Source organism: Pipistrellus hanaki (assembly GCF_964339955.1).
Source record: "Pipistrellus hanaki genome assembly, chromosome: 16".
NCBI classification, from domain to species: domain Eukaryota; kingdom Metazoa; phylum Chordata; class Mammalia; order Chiroptera; family Vespertilionidae; genus Pipistrellus; species Pipistrellus hanaki.
Window position 1 is genome coordinate 15114253 of NC_140518.1, and position 24000 is coordinate 15138252.

A 24000-nucleotide genomic window follows, 5' to 3' on the forward strand; every position below is an offset into this window, starting at 1 on the left:
CCGCCGCCGCCGCCGCCGCAGGAAAGGGGGGAAACCAGGTCACCCTCAGCAGCCGGGCCGCCAGCTCCTGCGGCCACTGCGGCACTCCCCCCTCCCTCCCGGAAGGGGAACTGCGGGGCGCACCGTGGACGGAATGGGGGAAGTTGGCCCTGGAGGAGGAACTTGGGGACCGCGGCGCCGCGCGCGCGCGCAGCTCACGCTCAAACTGGAAAGAACCTGTTCCGCCCGCGGAACCGCTAGCGCCGCCCGCGCCGCGGGACACCCTCCCCAGCGCCCCTCATCCCCCTTCTCCCCCCCCCCCCCCAAATCCTCAGGACACGGGCCGGATGGGGCATGCAGAGGGGCTGCGGCGAGGACGATGGAAGGGCTAGCAGCGAGGGTGCGGGCGTCCCCACACAAGCCCGCTCTCCCCGCTGGCAGAGCCGGGGTCTCAGCGCCGGGGTCCGATGGGGCCAAGGCGCGCAAAGCCGCGTCCGGTCCGGGCGGTGCGGGCACCGGGGAGCGGGCCGCGCGGGGGACAGCCGCGCCGTTACCTTCCGTGACCCCCGGCCGGGCTCGGGGCGGGCGCGCGCCCGGGGCGGGCCGGGTGCACGTGGGCCGGCGCGCGCGCTCCGGGCGGCCCCCTCCTCCGCGGCGCTCGCTCGCAGCACATGGTCGGCGGCGGCGCGCCCCCGAGGCCGGCGGAGACCGGCTGCAGCCGGTACAGGATCAGAGGGAGGCAGAGACGGGCGCGGGGACCCGGGCTGGGCGCCGGCGGGCGGGGGGAGGGAGGGAGCGGGCGCCGCCGCCGGGGTGCCCGGGGCGCGGGAGCCCGTGGGGGGCAGGGGCCGGGGCGGGGCGCTGCGGGCGGGTCCCGGGGACACTCCTCTGAGCCAACAACTTGCGCCGGGCTCGGGCCCACGCCCCAAGGAGTTAAACCTCGCTCGTGTCACCCAGCGGCTTATAAGGCGGGGAGGCCCGGCCCGCGCCTTAGTGGGAGCCTCTGGGGTTTATTCTCTGCCCTGCTAACTTGGTGAGTTGGTTTTATTATCTTACACGTTTCAAACTTTGGTGACAGGGTGTGGGTTGTTATTTTAATGGGTGAAGCGCCTTTTTTAATTTTTTTTTTCTTTGGCTGAGTGGGTGGTGGGTGGCGGAGGAGAGCGCTTGAACACCTTCACATTTTGGAGAGGTTACTGCGAGAACATAGTCTCTGGCCCTTCGGAATGCTCAGGGCCGCCGGGGTGAAGCGCTCTGGCCGGTGTGGGCAGCTGGGAGCTGTGATCCCGGCCTGACACAGAAAATCCTGGCCTGATACAGTTGCGTCCGGAAAACAGCTAAAGGCGAGCCTGGCTGACAGTGCGTGCGCCCGGCCCGCTCCGGGGGCTCCGGACCGCGGGGCCACCGGGGGCGCGGGGCGCAGCCTCTGCAGGGATTCCCCGCAGGAAGCGAGCCGCCTGTGCGCCCCCAGTGCCATATGGCAGCGGTGCCTTCCCCAGATCCGCGCGCGCATGCAGGGCGGCCGCGGGGGAAAGTGGGGTTCCGTGTCTCTCCCACCCACAGCTCACTAGCCTGTGGGACCCCCTGGGGGAGGCAGGCGCAGGTCCTCAGCGGCTGGAGCCCGCGCCGCTCGCCTCCCCAGGCTCCCTGCGCGGCCAGCCGCAGGAACGCGCCGCTCAGGCTGAGCAGTTCCGTAGCGAGGGAGGCTGATTTTGCAGAGGAAACGGGTTATTTCCTTTTCGTGTTTTTCTTTTCTTTTTTAAAATTAAAACAACAACAACATGCAAACACACAGAACCAACGCTACCCTCCCTCCAGGCCCGGAGGCAGGTGGCAGAAGTTTGCGCGGTGCCAGATGCAATGTCACCGGACGCGGGAGCGGTAGAGAGAGCTCCCCAAGAGCCAACTGCGGAAGAGCGATTGCAACTTGTCAACCAGGAAGCTGGTTGAGATTGCACGGCCAGGCGCTCCGTGCCAGCCCTTTCTCGAAAGAGATGGTTCCTGTCCTGGACAAGGACATTTCTCGGGAACCTTAACTGTTTTTTGGAAACCATAATAAAAAATGATTTAATTTGTTTGCAAAAAAAAAAAAAAAAAAAAGCTAAGTGCTTATGCTGAGATCTCTAAGCGATGCACCTCCCCACGTCCCAAGCACCATGGTGTGGCATGTTGGGGGGGTCAACAAGCTGTCCGTCCTGCCTGGTGGGCACAGAGATGTCTCTTCGTGTGACTGAGGGGAGGGCAGGCAAGGCGGAGCGTTACGGCGTGGAAGTAAACAGTGCAGCCAGGGAGACGCGGCCCCGGTCTTAATGAGCACCCCGAGCCCCCAGCTTTCCCTCTGCGGCTTCCCAGAACGGGCTTTTCCTCAGTGGGACTCCTGAGGAGGACACTTAAATTAGGGGCTTGGGTTGCAACATCAGGATCTTGTAGAGTGGGTGAGCCGCTTGTATCTGGTGATTCAGCGCCGCCGAGGCAGCCCTACAGGTTAGGTTTGGGATTTCTTTTTCTTCTTCTTTTTTTTTTTTTTTTAAATAGAGAATGAACTTTGCCTAAAAAAGACAGAATGATTTTTGACAACTGGGAACTGAAACAGCCTGTCGAAAGCTGTTCCCCAGGCCACACCTTTAAGAAGAAGGGAGGTTTGGCCATGCATCGCCCAGACTTGGCTTACCCCAGCTGCCGCCACCGTTTCCAGCCAGAGATGGCATTTTGAACTGGACTCTGAGCCGGCCCTCTGGCCTCACACCCTGAGGGTCTGGAAGACCTTCATGCCCCCAGGTCATGCAGCCTTCATGCCCCCCAGGTCAGGTCTTTTCTCAGCAAATCAAACCGCAGTGAGATCCCCAGGCTTAGCAGCTGAACAAGCCTTGGCTGAGGGCTCATTTATTTAAGGTTCAGGCAGCCCAGCGGTCGTAGGGGAGATTCCAAACTGCCCGGCGTGTTTTGTGTGCCCTCCTTTGGAGGAGCATTCGGGTGGAGACAAGATGGTAGCCAGGAGCCTGTGTGTGCGCGCGGAATCATAGTTTTACTGTTGGAGAGACCCTGGGATTGTCACGTCTAACCCCTGCTTTCAGAGATCATGGACGTTAGAGACCAAGCGATACCACTTTGCAGATAATGCCGGTGGGCTCAAAAGAAACAAGGCTGGTGGCTTTGCCTCAGAGCACTCCACAGGGGTTGAAAAAAAGAGAAAGAGTAGCTTAGAGCAAGCCAGGGCCCCAGGCTACCGTAGAATGATAGGTTTCAGGGCCGGAGGAGGTCTGAGGTCATCCAGATCTAGTTCATCTGCACTCAGCCTGGCCCTCCAGGAGCAAAACAATGTACCCAAAACCAGTCACTCAACTCGCCTTTCCAGTTAGATCCCCACACAGTAAACAAATATCCCTTATCAGATCACTCCACCTAAACGGACAGATAATTCCCGATTCTGGAAGAATCTGGAGAGGCTTCTAAGTGAGTGAGTTCAAAAGCCGGGGCTTCGTTCCCCGCTCTGTGGAGGCTGAGTTTGCTGAATGAGTGGCGAGAGGAGAGGAGACGGGTCCGGGAAAGCCTTTATTCTGCAAGCAGGGACTTCAGCACCCGGTGGCCCGGCTTCCTGAGGCAGAGCGGTGCACTGCTCGGGAGTTTGTTCAGTGAACTTTGGCTGAGCACCTACTATGTGCCAGACATGCTGCCAGGCACTGGGTCTGGAGAGAGCTGCTGACTACTACCCTGTAGGCACCTGCCCTGTACAAGATATGTGTTATTCTTCCGTTTTATCGACACTGTGGTCTTATCTTCAAAGCTACATTCTGCAGAGGTAGCCTGCCTTAGAATGAGGAAGTCATAAACCAGAAAGGAGGGCTGAGTTCCGGGACGGGGGTGGGGAGGGGGGCGGGCAGCTTGCCTTTATGGGATCCTTGTGGTAACTAGAAGGTTTCTGTCCTCCGAAAACCTAGGCGTGCAGGTGCTGGTCACGTGTGCACGTAGCTTCCGGAGAGGAGCACCGATGAGAGCAACGCTCTGACAAACAAAGGAATCGGGCGCCCTGAAGGGGCTCAGAAAGCACAGCGACCAAAAGGCCTCCTTCTAGCAGGCTGACCTGCTCTCCTCCAGGCCCAGCTGCCTCTCACCCCCCTCCCAAGAGCCACCTAGCATGTGCCCCTTCGTCCCAGCACCCTGGTGTCCCTGGGCCCTCAGCTTTGGCCGGAGGGACTGGGTGAGGAGTGAAACTCTGAGCCTTGAATATTCTCCAGAAGACCTCTGACTAAAGACGACAAACGAGCAGCTCAGGCCCAGAGAGGTGGCGTGACTTTGGCAAGGTCACACAGTGGCCCTGGTGAATCAGGTCACAGACCTCCCTCTACTCACAAAAGTCAGGGGAGTTTTTTGTTTGTTTGTTTGTTTTTAAAGAAAACATGTTTCCTTACAATGTCTATGTAAAACAACCCCCTCCCTGGCCCTTAAAATGCCATCCCAGGGCTGATCCCACAGAGCCCAGGAGGCAGGAGACCTGATTCTGGACCATTTGTGGGGTCGGGTCTCTTCACCTCCCTGGGGCTCAGTTTTCCCGTTTTGCAAAAAGAGCCGCCTCGTGCAAGGAGGAGATGGACAAGATGAGGTCCGCCCTCCCTTTCAGCTGTCACATTCTGTAATTCAACTCCACTCGGGGGCTACAGGTGGATCCTAATCCCACCGACTAGTCAGGACAGGCAAAGGAGAGGGGTGCGCCCACCACCAGGACGGAAACGCTGGCCTGACGCAGGGCCTTCCGAGGACGGGGCGACCCATCCTTGCACAGAAAGTGCAGTGTAGTCCACGTCATCTAAAAAGATCTGTCTTCATCCTGCAGTCATTTTAGGCCAAAGAGAGAGTCCGTTTGCCTCTTTGGGCCCTCATCAATTTTATCCCAATATGTGTGTTTTTTACCCCAATATATTTATGTGCAGGTGGGTCCTGAGCCCTCTGGTAAGACTCTGAGACTTTACGTGCACCCTCCTAGGGGCCTGGCACAGCTGTGCCTGTCCGAGTGTGCTGACCTCTGCAGGGAGGTTGTAAACATGCATTTTAATCTGCAGGCTCCTTATCATGTAAGCCTCAGAGCAGAGACCATCTCTCTGTCTTTTCACTACAGTATTGCCGAGGCCTAGCCTTGGGCGTGGCAGTAGTAGGCACTTTTATATGCAAGGTACTGGGAAATAGGGGAGGGCAGGACATATGAAGAGATGTGGAACCCAGATGCTGTTTTTTATGAGCTTACCATTAAACTCCTCAAATAAGACAGACTCATTGAAGTATTCAACGATGCCTGTCACGTGGAGAAAGCCCTTTAGGTTGAGTCAGTCAGAGGGAGCATCGCGGAAGATGGATTTTGATGGCACCGGGTCTTAAAAGTGCCAGCTGCAGAGGGCACGCAGCCTGGGGAAAGGGCGTAGCCACAGGCCTGGTGGTTAGAACCTGGAGGGCAAGGAGGAGTGAGGCCATTTGGGCCATGGCAGGCGGGTCACGTTTGAGGACAAAAATAAGGCTTCAAAGGTAAAAGGTAGGTCGGGGTTCGATCCTGAAGGACAGGCTAAGGGTGGATTTGATGGTTCAGAACGAGGAAAGCCACGCAAAAGTCAGAGAGAGAGAGAGAAAAAATGACGTCGAACCAATGCAGCGTTTCAGAAAGCCCAATCGTAGCAGACCCGAGGAACCAGTAAGAGACCAGTAAAGGAAGTGGTGGCCTGGGAGGGGGGCGAATGCAAGGGGTGAGAGCTGAGGACCTGCGCTGTAGACACCATTGTAGAGTGAACACTGTGGGGGGGGGGGGGTTCTTTCCTGCTCCGGGGGCCTCATCTTGGGAGTGGATTGAAAGGTCTGATGAGGGAGGGGCGTTGTGAAAGCCTCATTTGCTGGGGGGCTCAGGTCAGGGCTCCCATCTCACCTCAGCTGCTTTCCAGGATGGGAAGTGGGAGTGACAAATGCTCTCTGTAGCTCGCAGCCTACACCTCCAGCTGTTTAACTGCCCTTCCCACCTTCCCAGCCGCGCTCGGGAAGGACGCATTAACGGCCGTGGAAACGCAGAGGCCTCTGCCGCAGGGAGCTTAAAGCTTCTGAAAGCCTCTTACACCTGTTTGTGCAACCAAATGCTTAGGAGCGATAGGGCAAAAAGTGGGCATCTAGCCCTTTCCAAGTCGTAGGCTAATGTGGGAAAGTGATGTGAAGAGGGTGGACCATGAATTTGGGTCATATCTGCTGCCTTTTAAAAATATATATATATTTTATTGATTTTTACAGAGAGGAAGGGAGAGGGATAGAGAGTTAGAAACATCGACGAGAGAGAATCATTGATCGGATGCCTCCTGCACACCTCCTCCCTCCCCCACTGGGGATGTGCCCGAAACCAAGGTACATGCCCTTGACCGGAATCGAACCTGGGACCCTTCGGTTCATAGGCCGATGCTCTATCCACTGAGCCAAACCGGTTAGGGCAGATTTGCTGCTTTTTAACGCTTATACAATAAACTCAGAATATGAGATTCTAGCCCCAGAAATTGGCACGTCTACTGGATAGAGGAGGTTGTGTCCTGTTCTTATTTAATTACTCTTCATTTATCAATAAAACTTGCCTTCGTACCTAACACAGCAGCCACTGAGAGGATCCACACACCCTAGAAATTCACTGTGTAATTGAAGCCTTAAACTCAAGGTGGGTTAGCATTAAGAACTTAAAACCATGAACTAACTATTAGAGACACTAATTTTTAGCTGGGCTCAAACCACGCATCCCTGTTTCAAAGTGCACGCAATTGCAGAGCCTGAAAACCAGGATTCATGTGCAACAGCCCAAAGCAGAAGATTGAACTTCCCCTTCAGTGTTAAGTCCAGTGCTTTCCCTTGCTTATGGTGTTAGGTAAGGTCTGATGTTCATTGCGGTTTGAATGGAAAGCTGCAAAGTCAGGGATAACTTAGGGTTAAAACTGGCTGCCCAGGTCCTACAAGTTGACAGTGTCTTTTTTGGTCACTATATTCTATGTTTGCACTGATTTTTAGGGACAGGGATAGAAAGATAGAAACATCAATGATGAGAGAGAATCATTGGTCAGCTGCCTCCTGCACATCCCCTACTGGGGATTGAACCTGCTGCCCTGACCGAGAATCGAACAGTGACCTCTTGATTCATGGGTTGACGCTCGACCACTGAGCCACACCGGCCCGGCTGGTTACTGTATTCTAAAGTCGCATTTGTGGCATGCTCGGAAATTCAGGTGCTAAATGTGCCAAGTGCTGAGCAATCTGGGTAACTTACTCATGCCAAACTCCCAGGAGACAGCTTGGGAATTTGGACGTATAGTTACATCCACATGGAAAACAGATCATAATCATGAAGCAGCTGACTGAGTGGGAAATGGGATCAAGGAGAGGTGGCTGGATAATCTGGTCAGAGGCATCAAGCACAGGTGCACAGTTGCGTTGTCCGTATTTGCCTCTCAGCCTGCTTTTTTCTAGGCTTTATTTTTTTTTTTTTTACTATTCTGATCACTATGTTCCTGCCACCTCAGTAGGGGTGTTGAAGTCCCCTACTGTGACTGTATTGTTGTAGATCTCTCCCTGAAAGTCCTCTAGAAATTATATATATATATATATATATATATATATATATATATATATATATATATTCCTATATTGGGTGCATATATGTTTCCAGGGTTATATCCTCTTGTTGGGTCAATCCCTTTAGTATTTATGTAGTGACCTTTGTTGTCTCTTGCGATGGCCTTTGTTCTCAAGTCTGTTTTGACAGATATGAGTATTGCTACTCCAGCTTTTTTTTTCTTTTTTTCCATTTGCATGGAAATTTTTTTTCCATCCCTTCACTCTGTGTGTGTCTCTTGTAGACAGCATATAGTTGGGTCATATTTTTTTATCCATTCAGCTATCCTAGGCCTTTTGATTAGAGCATTTAATCCATTTATAATTAGGCTTATTATTGAAAGGTACTTATTTATAACCATTTTAATTCTGTATACCTAGGTTTCTCTTTCTGTTTCTTCTTTTCATTATGGCAATCCCTTTAGCATTTCTTGTAATGCTGGATTGGTGGTGATGTACTCCTTTAGTTTTTTGGGGGTTTTTTTTTTTGTCTTTTTTTGTGTTTTTTGTTTGTTTGTTTGTTTTTGTTTTGTTTTGTTTTTGTCTGGGAAGCTCTTTATTTGACTGTTTATTTTGAATGACAGCCTTGCTGGATATACTGTAGTAATCTTGGTTTCAGATCCTTGCTTTCCATTACCTTGAGTACTTCATGCCATTCCCTTCTGGCCTGTAGAGTTTCTGATGAGAAATCTGATGTCAGCCTTATGGGAGCTCCTTTGTAGGTAACAGTTTGCTTTTCTCTTGCTGCCTTTAAGATTTGACATTTAATTGTTGGCATTTTAATTTCGATGAATCTGGGTGTGGGTCTGTTTGGGTTCTTCTTGCTTAGGGTTCTCTGTGCCTTCTGAACTTATGTGACTTTTCTTTACCAGGTTAGGGAAGTTTTCTGCCATTATTTCTTCAAACAGGTTCTCAATCTCTTTGTCACTTTTTGCCTCTTCTGGAACACCTGCTATTCTAATATTGTTACATTTCACATTGTCCCATATCTCCCTTAGCTGTCCTCCTGTTTTTTCTTTTTGGTTCTCTGATTTTTTTCAACCCTGTCTTCTAATTCACTGATTCATTCCTCAGCTTCCCTTAGTCTTCCGTGTGTTCTTTCCAATGTGTTCTTTGTGATGTCATTCTTTATCTCAGACTGTTTTTTTTTCATAGTTACTATATTTTTTTTATGCTGTTGAGCATCTTTACTATCATTACTCTGAACTTCGTTTCATTTATCTCCTTCTGGATAATATTCTTGTTCTTTAATTTGGGGGTTGTTTCTTTGTCTCCTCATTTTGGCTGTCGGTTTGGGTTTGTGACTGTGTATTAGGTAGATCCTCTATGCCTTTCAATCTCTAATGCAGGAGTGTCAAAGATCAGGCAAAGACTCAAAGTCTCCAGAGACTACCTCTGCCTACAGACTGATAGAATTCAGACTTGAATGACCCCAGGCAAGTGTCCTCAGGCATGGCGAGTTTTTTGTTTTGTTTTGTTTGTTTGTTTGTTTTTTAAGAGTGAGTCACTTGCATCTACCTGGAGGCTAATTGTTCTTTTTAGTCTCTGAAGTGACCTTCTAATTCCCAAGTCCCCAATCCTGGCTTCTGCTCCCACAGCTCCAGTCCACTCTGCCCTCCCTCTGCCAGAGCACAAGGATTTTGTGCATTGGCCCTTTAAGAGGGTGCCTGAATTTCTAGGTGTTGTTCCCTAGCAGAGAGCAACACCACTGCTTTCCACAGCCAGATGTTATGTAGGTGCCCTTCTCGGTTCTGGTGCTCTCTGCTGGGTTGAAGGGGCAGGGGCAGCTTGGGGATCAGCTCCCAGAGTTCTCAGTGGCAATTCCCCACAGCTGAGATATCGCTCCAGACCTTCAGTTGCTGTTTGTGGATGCCTGGCCAGCCCTTTTGCACCTCCAACCAGTCCCTATGCAGTCTCCACTTTTGGTCCTCAGATATCAGGGTTCTCCTGTGAGTCTTCTGTTGGTTATTCGGGAAGTTTTTCTGTATTTTAGTTGTAATTCCAGTTTGTTTCTGAGAGAATGTCTGTGCGGCATCTACTTACTCTACCATCATTTTTAATCCTCTACCAATCTAGGTTTCATTTCTGATCAACATTCCCTTTGCTCACTTCACTCTTCCTTTACCTAACTTGTCTTCAAGTTCAAGGTCACCACTGAGGCTTGGTCTTTTGGCCATTCTCTGTCCTTCACACTGCCTCTACTAGTAAATATCTTCCCTGATGCTTTATGTTAGTTTGTTTTTGCCATTTAATTTCCATAGCTTGAAAATCTTACCTCTAAATTCTTCGGGGGCTCCATTAGATCTTTTATTATCCAAAGACTTTATATTAACTGCACATGATTTAAATATTCACCAACCTCAGAAATGTGATAAACAGTTCTTATCTGTTATGTTTGCTAAAGAGCATTCGAATCATCAGCCCTCGTGCTATTATGGTCCTGACCTTTTAAAACTTTTTATTTCAGATTAAGAATGACCGAGAAGAAACCACAGCTTTGTTCCGGAGCCAATGTTTATACTCAAGTGCCTGACGGAGGGTGGGGCTGGGCAGTAGCTGTGTCTTTCTTCTTCGTTGAAGTCTTTACCTATGGTGTCATCAAGTCGTTTGGCGTCTTCTTTACTGACTTAATGGACAGTTTTGAGGAATCTAATAGCAAGATCTCATGGATCATATCAATATGTGTGTTTTTCTTAACGTTTACAGGTGAGTACATCTTTCCCCTTCAACACTGTTAATTTTAAGTTACCTGACGACAGAATGGTACACATTATAGTTGTGATGCATTTTCTCCATGACCTCTTGGCACTTTCTAGCCTCAAGTAATACCGTTTTCAGGAAGTTGAGAATGGCCCAAGAAAGAGGAGTTGGGTGTCGGGGGGGCGATTAGAGGGGGGAGAAAGTCTTACTTGTCAACCTTGACTGACTTCAGTTTAACACACATGTATTAGACACCTATTGTGAGCAGATTCTTCGTCTGCTGTTCTTTACTTTGAGGACAGCAATAACCTCCAGTTCCACGGGGACGCAACTGTTTTTGTTTATATATTTTTTTATTATTGATTTCAGAGAGGAAGGGAGAGGGAGAGAGAGATAAAATCATCCATGATGAGAGAGAATCATTGATCGGCTGCCTCCTGCATGCCCCCAACTGGGGGGTTCAAGCCCACAATCTGGAAACCTGTACTTTATTTTTTTTTTTAAATTTTTTTGTGCTAATCCTCACCCAAGGATGTTTTTTCCATTGACTTCTTTAGGGAGAGTGGAAGGAAGAGGGAGAGACAGAGAGAAATATCTGTGTGAGAGACATACATTGATTGGCTGCCTCTTGCATGAGCCCCAACCAGGACCCCAGCAGGGGAGGAGCCGGAGCTTTTGTGTTATACAGTGCGCTCTGTCTTTCCATGTCCGAGACTTTACAGAAGGAACTGTGCTAAAGCAAACGCTGGGAGCCAAACGTCACACTATGCTCTTTCCACACAGCCCCCCTCTCCACCGTCCTGAGCAGTCGCTTCGGACACCGCCCGGTGGTGATGGCGGGAGGCCTGCTGGTCAGCGCCGGGATGGTGGCGGCCTCCTTCTCCCAGAAGGTGTACCACATGTACGTCGCCATCGGCATCGTCTCGGGTAAGCGCTCGTCCGGGCTCGGGAGTTTTCCAGACACATGGTCTGAAGGACAAGGAAGGGAAGCAGGGACTCAAATCCAAAGTGTTATTTCTTTTCCTCTGTCCCTTTCTCATCAGCGTTTCTCTCTGTCCTTCCCTCTTTCTTCCACTCTCTCTCTTTTCTTTTTTTTAAATGTATTTTATTGATTTTTTTACAGAGAGGAAGAGAGAGGGATAGAGAGTTAGAAACATCAATGAGAGAGAATCATTTATCAGCTGCCTCTTGCACACCCCCTACTGGGGATGTGCCCGCAACCAAAGTACATGCCCTTGACAGGAATCGAACCTGGGACCTTTCAGTCCGCAGGCTGACACTCTATTCACTGAGCCAAACTGGTCTAGGCCTTCCACTCTCTTTAAAAATCAAAGAAAAAATATCCTCAGGTGAGGATTAAAAATAATAATAAAATAAAGTGTCCCAGATTAGTCGTTTGGAACAGGCTGTATGGACTCCAGGGATCTGAGAATCTATTCTCAATGCCCAAGAAATTTTGTCTAATTTTTCAATGTTTACCAATGAGAAAGGAAGCCTCTTTAGTGATACCGGGGTGGGGCAAAAGTAGGTTTTCAGTTGTTCATATGGAAAATAAAAATAAATAATACAAGAATAAGCTCTACTTTGCATACTCACAACTGTAAACCTACTATTGCCAACCTCTATAGTTTGCCACTCAAAGACATCATTTTCACAAAGTAAGATTTTAATTTCTTTATCCAGTATTTCCAAAATCAGGGTCTGAGGATCCTGAGCTATTGGGAGAGGCTTATGCTTAGGAGTCTGAGAAAACGTTTTTCACTTAAAAAGGAGTCCATACATTGCTGACACATATATATATATATCCTACAGACATATATTATGTGGACTAGAGGCCCAGGGCACGAATTTGTGCATGGCGGGGGTCTGGCCAACCCATCCTGATAGGAGGGCCGATTGGGCCAGGCTGGCCAGCGGGAGGGGATGTGGGAGGTTGGCTGGCTAATCCAAGTGGGGGTGCCAATGTGGGCAGGGCCAGATACTGGGGAGGGGCCTCAGGTGATTGGTGGGCTGGCCCCACCCCCTGGTCAAACTCCCGGTAGAACTCCCAATCAAGGGGACAATTTGCATATTAGCCTTTTATTATATAGGATACATAGATATGACATATTGTATTATGTATATATGCATATATAGCTAATTTTGCACACTTAAAATTTTTAGATATTTCTGTACAATTCAAAACTTATTTCCTAACGGAAACCTTATATATAAAAACTATATTCAATACAAATAATATCCACTTTGAATTATATATATCTGGGGGAAAAATACAAAAAAACAAAGCAGAAAAACAAACAGAAAAAAGTTTTCATACTCTAAGCATCCCAAAACAATTGTTGCAGCATCTCCAGACCTCTAATGAAATCCTTTCCCGTGAGACCTTTTCCGGAAGCTCGCAGAACTTACGACTTAAAACATAAACACAGCCGAGACCGGTTTGGCTCAGTGGATAGAGTGTCGGCCTGTGGACGGAAAGGTCCCGGGTTTGATTCTGGTCAAAGGGCATGTACCTGGGTCGTGGGCACATCCCCAGTGGGGGGTGTACAAGAGGCAGCTGATGGATGATTCTCTCTCATCAATGTTTCTAACTCTCTATCCTTCTCTCTTCCTCTCTGTAAAAAATCAATAAAATACATTTTAAATAAGTAAATAAACACAAACCCCCAGGCCTTGGGGGGCATCTTCCTGAGGCCGGTCCGTGTGAGGCGCTCACCGTGCTCTCTGCCTCCACAGGCCTGGGCTACTGCTTCAGCTTCCTGCCCGCGCTCACCATCCTGTCTCAGTACTTCGACAAGAGGCGCTCGGTGGTCACCGCCGCGGCTTCCACGGGGGAATGCTTTGCCATGTTTGCTTTCGCACCAGGTAGGTGACGGCCACAGTCCGGGGAAGCCGCTCGGCTCCGCTGCCTCTCCCTCGCCCGCCGTCGGCCACGGGACGGCTGTAACTCTGCCTGAGGAAAGGGTGCTTCCTTCTCTCCTCCAGCACACTTTCGGGGGTGTCCTCCCTCACCCTCATGTTAGGAATTCAAACACATTTGTATTGATTTCAGAGAGGAAGGGAGAGGGGAGAGAGAGAGAGAGAGAGAGAGAAAGAAACTGCAATGATAAGAGAGAATCATTGATCAGCTGCCTCTGCACACCCACAATGGAGGTCAAGCCCGCAACCCAGGCATGTGCCCTAACTGGGAATCGAACCAGTGACCTCCTGGTTCGACGCTCAACCACTGAGCCACATAGCTGGGTAGAAATTCAAACATTTCTTTTTTCTTTTTTCTTTTTTTAAAAATATATTTTATTGATTTTTCACAGAGAGGAAGGGAGAAGGATAGTTAGAAATATCGATGAGAGCCGGGACCGGTTTGGCTCAATGGATAGAGCGTCGGCTTGGGGACTGAAGGGTCCCGGGTTCGATTCCGGTCAAGGGCATGTACCTTGGTTGCGGGCATATCCCCAGTAGGGGGTGTGCAAGAGGCAGCTGATCGATGACTCTCTCTCATTGATGTTTCTAACTCTCTATCTCTCTCCCTTCCTCTCTGTATAAAATCAATAAAAATATATTTTAAAAAAAAGAAAAAAAAGAAAGAAATATCGATGAGAGAGAATCATCGACCAGCTGCCTCCTGCACACCCCTCCACTGGGGATATGCCCGCAACCAATGTACATGCCCCTGACCGGAATCAAACCTGAACCTGGGACCTTTCAGTCCACAGGCCGACGCTCTATCCACTGAGCCAAACCGGTTTCAGCAGGAATTCAAACATTTCAATCCTAGTTCAAATTTACACAAACAGGAAGATCTGTGGCACCCATTCTGCAGCAAGGCTTGAAAACATCCATTCCGAAAGGAGTCATTTAGCCAACTCTGAATCCCTGTTTCTGCTCAGGGGCGTCTCCTGTGTCTTGAGTCGATGCCTGGCCTCACCTTCTATTTCTTAATTTTTATATATTTTATTGATTTTTTACAGAGAGGAAGAGAGAGGGATAGAGTTAGAAACATCGATGAGCGAGAATCATCGATCAGCTGCCTCTTGCACACCCCCTACTGGGGATGTGCCCGCAGCCAAGGTACATGCCCTTGACCGGAATCGAACCCAGGACCCTTCAGTCCGCAGGCCGACGCTCTATCCACTGAGCCAAACCGGTTTCGGCTCACCTTCTATTTCTCTTCCCTCCCGCCCACCCAAGCATTCACGGCCCTGAAGGAGAACATCGGCTGGAGACACAGCCTCCTCCTGGTGGGCCTGCTGCAGCTAAACATCGTCCTCTGCGGGGCCCTGCTGAGGCCGATCCTCATCACGGGGCCGGGGTCCCCGAAAGCAGCCGGACAGGAGACTGCGAAGGAAGTGCAGTACATGCTGGAGAACGAGAAGACGCGCACCTCGATAGACTCCATCGACTCAGGAGTGGAACTCACTACCTCACCTAAAGCCGCGCCTGGCCAGGCGGCCTCGGAGCTGGGGCCCAAGGCCGACGTGGAGCAGCAGGTCCTGGAGCAGCCCCGCCCCCCGCGAGGCCCCCTGCTGGACTTCTCCGTCCTGAGGGAGAGGAGCTTCATCTGGTACACGCTGTTCGGTCTCTTTGCGACGCTGGGGTTCTTCGCCCCTTCCTTGTACATCATCCCCTTGGGCGTCAGCCTGGGCCTCGCCCAGGACCGCGCTGCCCTGCTGCTGTCCACCATGGCCATCGCCGAGGTGTTCGGGAGGATTGGCGCCGGCTTCATCCTCAACAGCCAGCCCATCCGCAAGATCTACATCGAGCTCGTCTTCGTCCTCCTGCTGACCGTGTCTCTGTTTGCCTTTACGTTTGCGACCGGGTTCTGGGGCTTGATGTCCTGCAGCGTGTTGTTTGGCGTCATGCTCGGGACCGTGGCAGGCACCCACATCCCACTGCTGGCGGAGGACGACGTGGTGGGCATCGAGAAGATGCCTTCTGCCGCCGGGGTCTACGTCTTCATTCAGAGCATCGCGGCGCTCGCCGGGCCGCCCCTGGCAGGTACCGTGAACACAACACCAGATCCAAACCCTTGGCTGCTACCCCCTCCCCCTCTCTTCTTCAACGTAGAGTTGGACAGGTGGAACGTCTGTCGCCTTTCTGGACCTGAGTCATACTAGTTCAACGTGACACACTGTTTAGAGCAGGAATATTCTTAAGGAAGACTGGAGATAGCTTCCTAGGCTCTCAGGGGAGATCATATCCTATGTAATAAAAGGCTAATATGCAAATCAACCCAAGGGCAGAATGACAGGTCACTATGACATGCACTGACCACCAGGGGGCAGATGTTCAGTGCAGGAGCTGCACCCTGGTGGTCAGTGTGCTCCTGGCGAGTGCAGCAGTGTGGCAGAGCTAAGGATGTCTGACTGAGGGTATCCCCCAAGGGCTCCTAGACTGCGAGAGGGCACAGGCCAGGCTGAGGGATCCGCCCCCGCCCCCGAGTGCACAAATTTCATGCACTAGGCCTCTAGTTATATCAAAAAGTGGGCCCTGTCCTATGGATTATATAATCTACAATGTTTAGTATTCCCTCATTAACTGTGCTAGCGTCCTGTTCGAGTCTAATTTAAAAGTCTACTGCAGGGGTCTTCAAACTACGGCCCGCGGGCCGAGGAGTCTGATCCGGCCCGCCAGGTTTTTTGGGCAGTGAGCGCAGCCGAGGTGTTACAGTAGGAATTAGTAGTTCATATAGTCCTGCCCTCCAGCTCTCTGAGGGACCGTGATCTGGACCCCACTTTAAAAAGTTTGCGGACCCCTGGTCTACTGATTCTCATACTTCCATAGAATTACAGAGCTGGCAGAGTTAGAGAGGACCTGAGCAGCTCTCTGGACTTAAATAGGAGGAAACGGAAGTCAAAGATTGTGAGCCGATGGTCCAATGGTAAACCGGTAAACAGGTGACCAAGTCCCTCTGCCGCCCCAGCTGCCCAGGCCTTGCCCACCATCCTGCTGTATAAGTGCTGGAGGGGCCATGGATTTTGAGCTCGTTACCCTCTGACTGTGGGACAGCAGGACGGAGGGTAACGAGTTCTGTGAGCCACCTTCCCTTCTTGGGAGGGGTGTCGGGACCTGAGCACAGAGCAGCACTCCATTCCGCCCCTGATCACTTACCCACACGTCCTTGTGGGAGACATGGTGCATCTCATACCTTAGACCTGAAGTAGGACCTTAAGGTTGTTGGGACTGGAAATCTTACCCCATGTGAACAGAGACCTGTGAAAACAATAGAGCTCTTTCCTCTCTTAAGAATATTCCCTTTCCGAAGAAGCATGCATCCAGCAGTCCCATGTTTTAGGACAGATTAGCCCATGAAGGCATTTAAAAATATATGTTTTATTGATTTCAGAGAAGAAGGGAGCGGGTGAGAGAAATAGAAACATCAACGATGAGAGAGAATCACTGATTAACTGGCTGCCTCCTGCACACCCCCTACTGGGGATCGAGCCCACAACCTGGGCATATGCCCTGTCTGACCGGGAACCGAACCGTGACCTCCTGGTTCACAGGTCGATGCTCAACCACTGAGCCACGCCAGACTGGCAGCCCATGAAGGCATTTTAGCGACACCATTACCTCGGCTGCTAATAAGTATACACTGTCTGTCTGCTTTATTCTCTCTCCCCCCCCACCCCCCCCCCAGTCTAGAAGATTCCTGCCTTGGACATGTTCTTTAGATAAACAAGATAAAACAAAGCAGGCAGAGAGAGAGGAGCGTCTGTGTGGGGGGCTGGGAGAGGGGCTTGGTGCCCGGATGCTAACGGTGTGCATGCTCCCCAGGGCTGCTGGTGGACCACAGCAAGGTGTACAGCAGAGCCTTCTACTCCTGCGCAGCGGGCATGGCGGTGGCCGCGGGGTGCCTGGCGCTGGTGAGGCCCTGTGGGAAGGGTCTGTGCTGGCGCCAGCCCGCGGGCGACGGGAAGGCGGAGAGCTACCGGGGGAGAGCTTTACAAGACGTCCCTGAAGACTTCCTTGAGATGGACCTTGGGAAGCAGGAGCATAAAGTTCCTATGAAATCGGAGCCGGAATGACGGGCAGACCCTGGTACATCAGCCACCCTGCTGGCTGGCTGGGGGGGCGCGTCTGGGGGCCCCATGGTGTAGAGGAGCCGACCGTCCCACCTGCTTTCAAAACAGCACTCTGCAGGGAATGGGGCCATGGGCACCACCAACAGCATCCTTCTTTGTATGCTTTCCTGTCTGCTTGTTCTTTAAGCCAAAACAGAAACAACCAAATACTCTTCCGAACAGAAACCGGGCTGCACCCCGGGGCGACGCAGAGGTACGCAGGAGCACCGCGGTTCACACTCCGGGTTTGAAACAGCGATGCCAGTCGGCACAGTGGCTGTAAGCGCATCTGCCGTATCTCACCCGCTGTCCTGTAAAACGGATTCTAGCCCAGGTCACTGAAATGAAATTGGCCATTCCAAAATGCCCACAAATATCCTAAATCACTTTTCCAGTTTCTCACTTTCAGAAATATGAACAAATCATTTAACACTCTTTGAAAAATACTGAGGTTTTATATTAAAGACGTGTAACCTCTTAACTTCCTACGTAGTCAGTGGACATGAAGTACACTTTAAGAGCCAACATTTGGTTGATGGCCAGCCATTACCAGAAGTATTTCCACACGGGATATACGGAATAGCATTCAAAATGCACTTCCTGAGGCTCTTAATTATTCAGGAATATGTGATGGTCGTACCTTTAATGTAAACCACTATTTATTATTAAGTTATTCTAGGATGACTGACGTCATCACGAGAAATACCACCTGGGACACCCGCATCCCTCTCGCCTCCCTCGGCAATCCTTTCTTTTCTTTCTTTCTTTTTTTTTTTTTTTTTTTTTTTTTTAATATATTTTATTGATTTTTTACAGAGAAGAAGGGAGAGAGATAGAGAGCTAGAAACGTCTATGAGAGAGAGACATCGACCAGCTGCCTCTTGCACACCCCCTACCAGGGATGTGCCCGCAACCAATGTACACGCCCCCGACTGGAATCAAACCTGGGACCTTTCAGTCCGCAGACCGACGCTCTACCACTGAGCCAAACCGGCTTCGGCCCTCGGCAATCCTTTCAACGCCTCAGAGAATGCGAACACCACGTCTCCCGTGAAGTTACTCCAGGGGGTAATGCCTCTTCGATGTGACTGACTGCAGCACGTGCTGTTTGTAGGGGGGATATAACGAGTAGCAAAATAGCCTTAGCCTCTTAAAACAAGGTTTCCTCGCCTAACAATACTTGAGGATGCTCTCTGGACCAGAACTCTATCTCACTGAATGGCTGAGGCATCTCTGGTTTAGAAAGAAAACCATTGGACTGCAGAAGCACGCCTGCGTTTCACACGGGGCGGCAGGGACGTTAGCTTGACCGTCGCGCATCACCAGGGGCGATTTCCCGTCTCATCTAAACTCTGACCGCTCTAATCTGCCAGAGTTTTCAGGGTCATTGATCATTGTCGTTTCGTTTTTTTGTTTTTGTTTGCAGTTACACTATATGTATGTCTCATTTTAGCCATTGGCTGTAAAGAAGGTCGAGGTGAGGAAGACGGGTGGGTTGCTTGCTCCTACGTACTGCCTCTGACTCTGCAGGTGACGGGCCGTGCTCGCTGCTCCATCCTCATTCGTCTTCACTGTGGATTTGGGACAACTCAGGGGGAAACAGTATCACAGGCCTAGTTTGGTTACAGGTACACAAAGCTTGAATATTTCTCTGCACTGAAGTGGAAGTGGCATCGTCCAGCACCGCCTGCTACACGCTGTACAGAATTTGATCCGCCACAGGCACAGGACAGTCTGTCAATCTCTGGGGGGAGGTGGGACAGGAAGTGACAAAGTGTTCTCAAAAGGACACGCACCGAAAACAAGGTGGGTGTGGCAGACCGGTCCCTGCTGGAGGAGGCACTGAGCTTGTGACGGTGTTGCAGACTTACGTGACTTCAGCACTTTATAACCCTTTTTACTGTACTCTGAATGTTAAACACGGTTTAATATTTATAACTGGTCTCTGAGCTCCGGGCTCTGTGTCCATTCTGTTAACTGCATGGGGGGGAAAAAAATGTATGCCAATTCCAGTTTGTCAATAATCAAGGTTTTCAATGTTTGGAAGAAAATGAAAACGGGATTATTTGTTCTGTACGAGGGACACTCTGGTACTTCTAGATTTGTAATAAATATATAGCTTTTTTATTTAAAGGGATTGATTGGTGTGTGCTTTTAATTGACTCAGCATTGACTGTTTGATCCAATTATAGCTATAAAAACAACTTTTCTGGGGGGGAAAAAAAAAGTTTAAGTCTACTACTAGAGACACAAACACTTCCTAGAAGTGTTTGCTGAATTTATTTCTTGAATGAAATAATGAATGAAATGATATCATAGCAGCCACAGAGTAATAGCTAAGCCTCTCAACTGTTGTAAGTGGAAATGGTTAAGACTGTTCCCTTATAGACTAATCCTAAGAACTGCTCTCCCTCTGAGTGGACAGCGCTGACAGGGGCTGGTGAACTTTTTCTGTGAGGATCCAGATGGTAAGTACTTAAGGCTCTGGGGGCTGTGAGGCTGCTGTCACAGCTGTTCAACTCTGCCGTTGTAGTGGGAAACTAGCCACAGATAGACAAAACTCCTGGACCAGATGGCTTCACAGTTCCATTTTATCAAACATTCAAAGAATTAACATGGATCCTTCTCAAACTATACCAAAAATGTAAGAGAAGGAAAGACTCCGAAGCTCATTTTAAGAGGCCAGCATTATCCTGACTCCAAAACCAGAGAAAGACATTACAAAGCAGGAAAGTTATAGGCTAATCTCCCTGATGAACATAGATGCAAAATCTTCAACAAAATATCAGCAATGCGTTAAAAAGATCATACACCACGATCGAGTGGGGTTCTTTTCTTGGGATGCAAGGTTAGTTTAATATCTGCAAATCAATGAATGTGATACACCACGTAAACAAAACGAAGGATAAAAATCATATGATCATATCAATAGATGCAGAAAAAGCACTTGATAAAATCTAGCACCCATTTATAATACAAACTCTCAACAAAGTAGAAATAGAGGGGGCATACCTCAATATAATGAAAATCATACAGTATATGACAAACTCAGAGCTAACGTCATACTCAGTGGGGGAAAAACTTTTCCTCAAGATCAGGAACAAGACAGGGATGTCTACTGTCACTCCTATTCAACATAGTCCTGGAAGTTCTGGCCATAGCCATTGGACAAGAAGAAGAAATAAAAGGATTCCAAATTGGAAAGGGAGAAGTAAAACTGTCATTATTTGCAGATGACATGATACTATCTGTAGAGTACCCTAAAGATTCAACCAAAAACCTATAAGAACTCATAAATAAATTCAGTAAAGTAGCAGGATACAAAGTTAATATTCAGTAACTGGTTGCATTTTTATACACCAATAATGAACTATCAGAGAAACTAGGAAAAACAATCCCATGTGCATTAAAAAAACCCAAAAAACCATAAAATACTTAGGAATAAATGTAACCAAGGATGCAAAAGGTCTGTACTTGGAAAATTATGAGATACTAAAGAAAGAAATGCACAAATAAATGGAAACATACTGTGCTATGGATAGAAAGAATTAATATTTAAATATCCAAACTATTCAAAGCAACCTATAAATTCAATGCAAACCCTGTCAAAATACGAAGGGCATTTTCCACAAAACTAGAACACATAATCCAAATGTTTATACAGACCACAGAAGACCCCAAACAGCCACAGCAACCTTGAGAAAGAAGAACAAAGTTGATGGTAACACACTACTTAGTATCACAGAAACAGACCACCTGGCTAGGGTGGCTCAGCCTGTGCACCAAAGGGACTCGGGGTTGTCAGGGCGCACACAAAAGGCAGCAGATCGATGTTTCTCTCTCTCACTAAAGTCAATAAAAACAGAGAGAGAGAGAGAGAGAGAGAGAGAGGGAGGGAGGGAGGGAGGGAGAGAGAGAGAGAGAGAGAGAGAGAGAATGGTTTTCAAATCATGGTTCCCATGGTTCAGGTCACCACTGACGTTCATGGAAGGTATTTATTATACTTACATTTCTGCATGCCTCAAATAACCTAAAATTCATAAAAAATTGGTCATGAATCCTTATTTTTAAAATGCTCCCAGATAGGAGGCTCTCTAATAGGGATCTGGCACTTAGAAGCCATTTCCTTTCAATTCCTAAGTGGTAACGAACACTACTTTAAGTGACTAACTTAAAGTCACCTCGGGCATGTCACCTGCTTAAAGGTCACTCCGACAAACATACATTGTATTGATAAAAGCGCCGTCCCTGTCTTTGGATTTGTCTTGGGCACAGATGTTAATAGAAGTGAGGGCTACAAGCTCCAACAGGTGGGCCCGCCAAGTCTCATAAGTAAGGAGCCTAGCGCCCTCTGGTGTTCTGTTTCTGTATTGACTGCCTCAGGGTGCAGAATAAGAAAAGTGACAAGTTCAACTTGCAACTTCACTCTTCATGTGAAATAACCTCTCACATCCAAATTGTAAGTTCTGCGGTGACTACGGATTTCTTAAGGGCAAATTAGATACCAAAACTGGTATCCCAAACCTCTATCTATAAAGGCTTTAAAAAATACATACATACATATATATATGCATATACATATATTTTATTGATTTCAGAGGGAGAGATAGAAACATCAGTGATAAGAGAGAATCTTGGATCAGCTGCCTCCTGCATACCCTCTACTGGGGACCAAGGCAGTCATGTGCCCTAACGGGGAAATTGAACTGTGACCTCCTAGTTCACAGGTGAATGCTCAACCACTTAGCAAAGCCAGTGGGGCTCCATGATGGTTTTTGTTTGTTTGTTTGTTTGTTTGTTTGTTTTTGTTTCAACTGGCAGCAAATGCTTTCCTGGATATTGAATCTCTTTTAAAAAACATTTTTTTTTTATTGATTTCAGAGAGGAAGGGAGAGGGAGCGATAGAAACATCTATGATGAGAAAGAACCATCAATCAGCTGCCTCTTGCATGCCTCGCACTGGGGATCGAGCCCAAAACCTGGGCACGTGCCTTTGGTCGGAATCGAACCCAGGGCCCTTTAGGCATTCGCTCTGTCCACTGAGCCAAACCAGCTACTGCGAAATCTTTTTTTTATTTTTATGTTAAAGCAAAGTATTCTGACTTCTCTCCCTTTGAGCAAGCTCAGCGGCCCTACTTAAGGGTAAAGAGGTTGAAAAAGAGTTTGACCTTATAACCCCGTTTATAAGCAGCTGGAAGAAAATGGTAGGTTTCCAGCTTGTGTTTTATTTCGGATGAGGTCATGCAGCAGAGAAAACAAAGCACCACTGGGAACTGGGAGACAGATCTGGTTTCATTGCTGCCACTGGTGTCACCGCACACAATTTCCTCAGCTGCCGCTGGTCTCCCCCCTGGAAGGGCCTCAGCGGCTTCACAGGATTAACACTTCACAGTTCTCTCCAAGAGTGGAAGCGCAGGTAAAGGAAACACCACACCTTTGGCAACAGCAAGAGAGCAACAGCCAGACCCAGAGGTGAACCAGCGCCAAGCCAGAGGCCCGTCGGGGTTCACACCCGTGCTGCCTGAGTGTCAACACTCACAGTACTGGGGGGGTGGGGGGGGTTGGGGGGGTGCCTCAGAACCTTTCCTTAAAAAAAGTTTTTCTCTCCCTTTAATTCAACTTCACAGGCCCATCCTTCCTTGGAGACCACAAGGCGGCCCTAACCTGGAGCTGGGCGCCCAATGGCAGGAGTGGGGGCGCTGGGAAGGCGCCTGTACCTGAGCCGCGCTGTGTGTGTAAAACAGCCAGAACCTGAAGACTAGGACGAAAGCAGAAGGTGCATATCTCAGAAACGGGTACACTCAGCACACGCTGGAACAACAGTTTGGATATGCTGAGCTCAATGAAATGCGTTTCACCTGCTCCCTCTGCATTGGCTCACGCGGCCGCCTGGAACATGGTCGTTCCCGTGTGTGGCTCGTTACATTGTCATCGGACGGCTCTGCTCTGGATCGCCCATCCGGACGGGAAGGGGCTTCAGGCTCAGACTCTCGGAAAGCACTGTTTACTGCTCTCCCAGGACAGGATTCCACTTACTGCTCGGCGGTGGCGTTGGCCTCGCCATGCGGGTTCCGAGGCCTCCGGGGGGGCCGTGCGCTGCAGCCAGACACGTGGGGGGCGGCGGCGGCAGGTCCCGGCCCCGGGGAGGCGGAGTCACCGCTGCGCCCGGCGGCCGCGGGGGGAGGAGGTCCCGGGGTGGCCGGGGGAGCAGCTGAGACCGGGGCTCCCAGCAGCTGGTCCGCTCCCCGCTCCGCTCCCGCTCCGGCTGGACAGCCACGCCGCTTCCTGTGGGGGCAGGGCGGGCAGGGCGGGCCGGCCGCCGGCTTTGGCACGCTCGCTCTCAAGAGACCAGCCCGCCCCGGGGCCTCTGAGGGTTCGAAATTTACAAGTATTCAGATCAGGTGAATTTGCGGCCCGGAGAACAAGTTGGGGACTAGACTCTGAGCAGGATCTTTGCCACCTTCTATTTAAACCACCGCCCCACCCCCTCCACAGTCTCAGCGGAATGAAATGCTAACACTTAATCCTTCCCCTACCCGAGAGATACTAATTCCACCCGCACCAAAGTGCACAGCCTTTCGGACTCACTCAATTTTCTCCATTCAGCATTTGCAGAGCAAAACTTAGATGGATTTCATGTTTAGCA

At 49.7% G+C, this 24000-nt stretch overlaps 2 protein-coding genes across 7 annotated transcripts in view; one reads left to right on the forward strand and one right to left on the reverse strand.

The window, feature by feature from the left end:
• ARSG (arylsulfatase G) overlaps window positions 1–23638 on the reverse strand; it is an 83756-nt gene extending 60118 nt beyond the window's left edge. For 2 of the 4 annotated variants that reach the window (XM_084864090.1, XM_084864087.1), the window contains exon 1: window positions 23391–23638. The gene's annotated coding sequence lies outside the window, so the exon portion shown is untranslated. Of the gene's footprint in view, window positions 1–23071 lie in introns of all 4 variants that reach the window. The other 2 variants (XM_084864088.1, XM_084864089.1) reach the window with 2 other exon arrangements.
• SLC16A6 (solute carrier family 16 member 6) lies at window positions 565–19487 on the forward strand. Of its 3 annotated transcripts, none has more exons than XM_084864093.1 (6): window positions 565–1012; window positions 10061–10299; window positions 11077–11220; window positions 13030–13158; window positions 14482–15288; window positions 17068–19487. In XM_084864093.1, exons 2-6 carry the CDS (start codon window positions 10068–10070, stop codon window positions 17316–17318), a joined length of 1563 nt encoding a protein of 520 aa, XP_084720219.1. In that variant the 5' UTR covers window positions 565–1012; window positions 10061–10067; the 3' UTR covers window positions 17319–19487. The 3 variants fall into 3 exon arrangements, with proteins under 3 accessions (XP_084720219.1, XP_084720217.1, XP_084720218.1); XM_084864092.1 differs by lacking the exon at window positions 565–1012 and adding an exon at window positions 7626–8113 and having other exon boundaries at window positions 8146–10299; XM_084864091.1 differs by lacking the exon at window positions 565–1012 and having other exon boundaries at window positions 5792–10299.
• Window positions 23639–24000: the final 362 nt, after the last annotated feature.

Coding starts and splice junctions, on each gene's coding strand:
- SLC16A6 (XM_084864093.1), top strand. CDS start 10,068: ATGACCGAGAAGAAACCACAGCTTTGTTCCGGAGCCAATGTTTATACT. Junction 10,300..11,076: donor GTTTTTCTTAACGTTTACAG/GTGAGTACATCT, acceptor CTTTCCACACAG/CCCCCCTCTCCACCGTCCTG. Junction 13,159..14,481: donor CATGTTTGCTTTCGCACCAG/GTAGGTGACGGC, acceptor CGCCCACCCAAG/CATTCACGGCCCTGAAGGAG.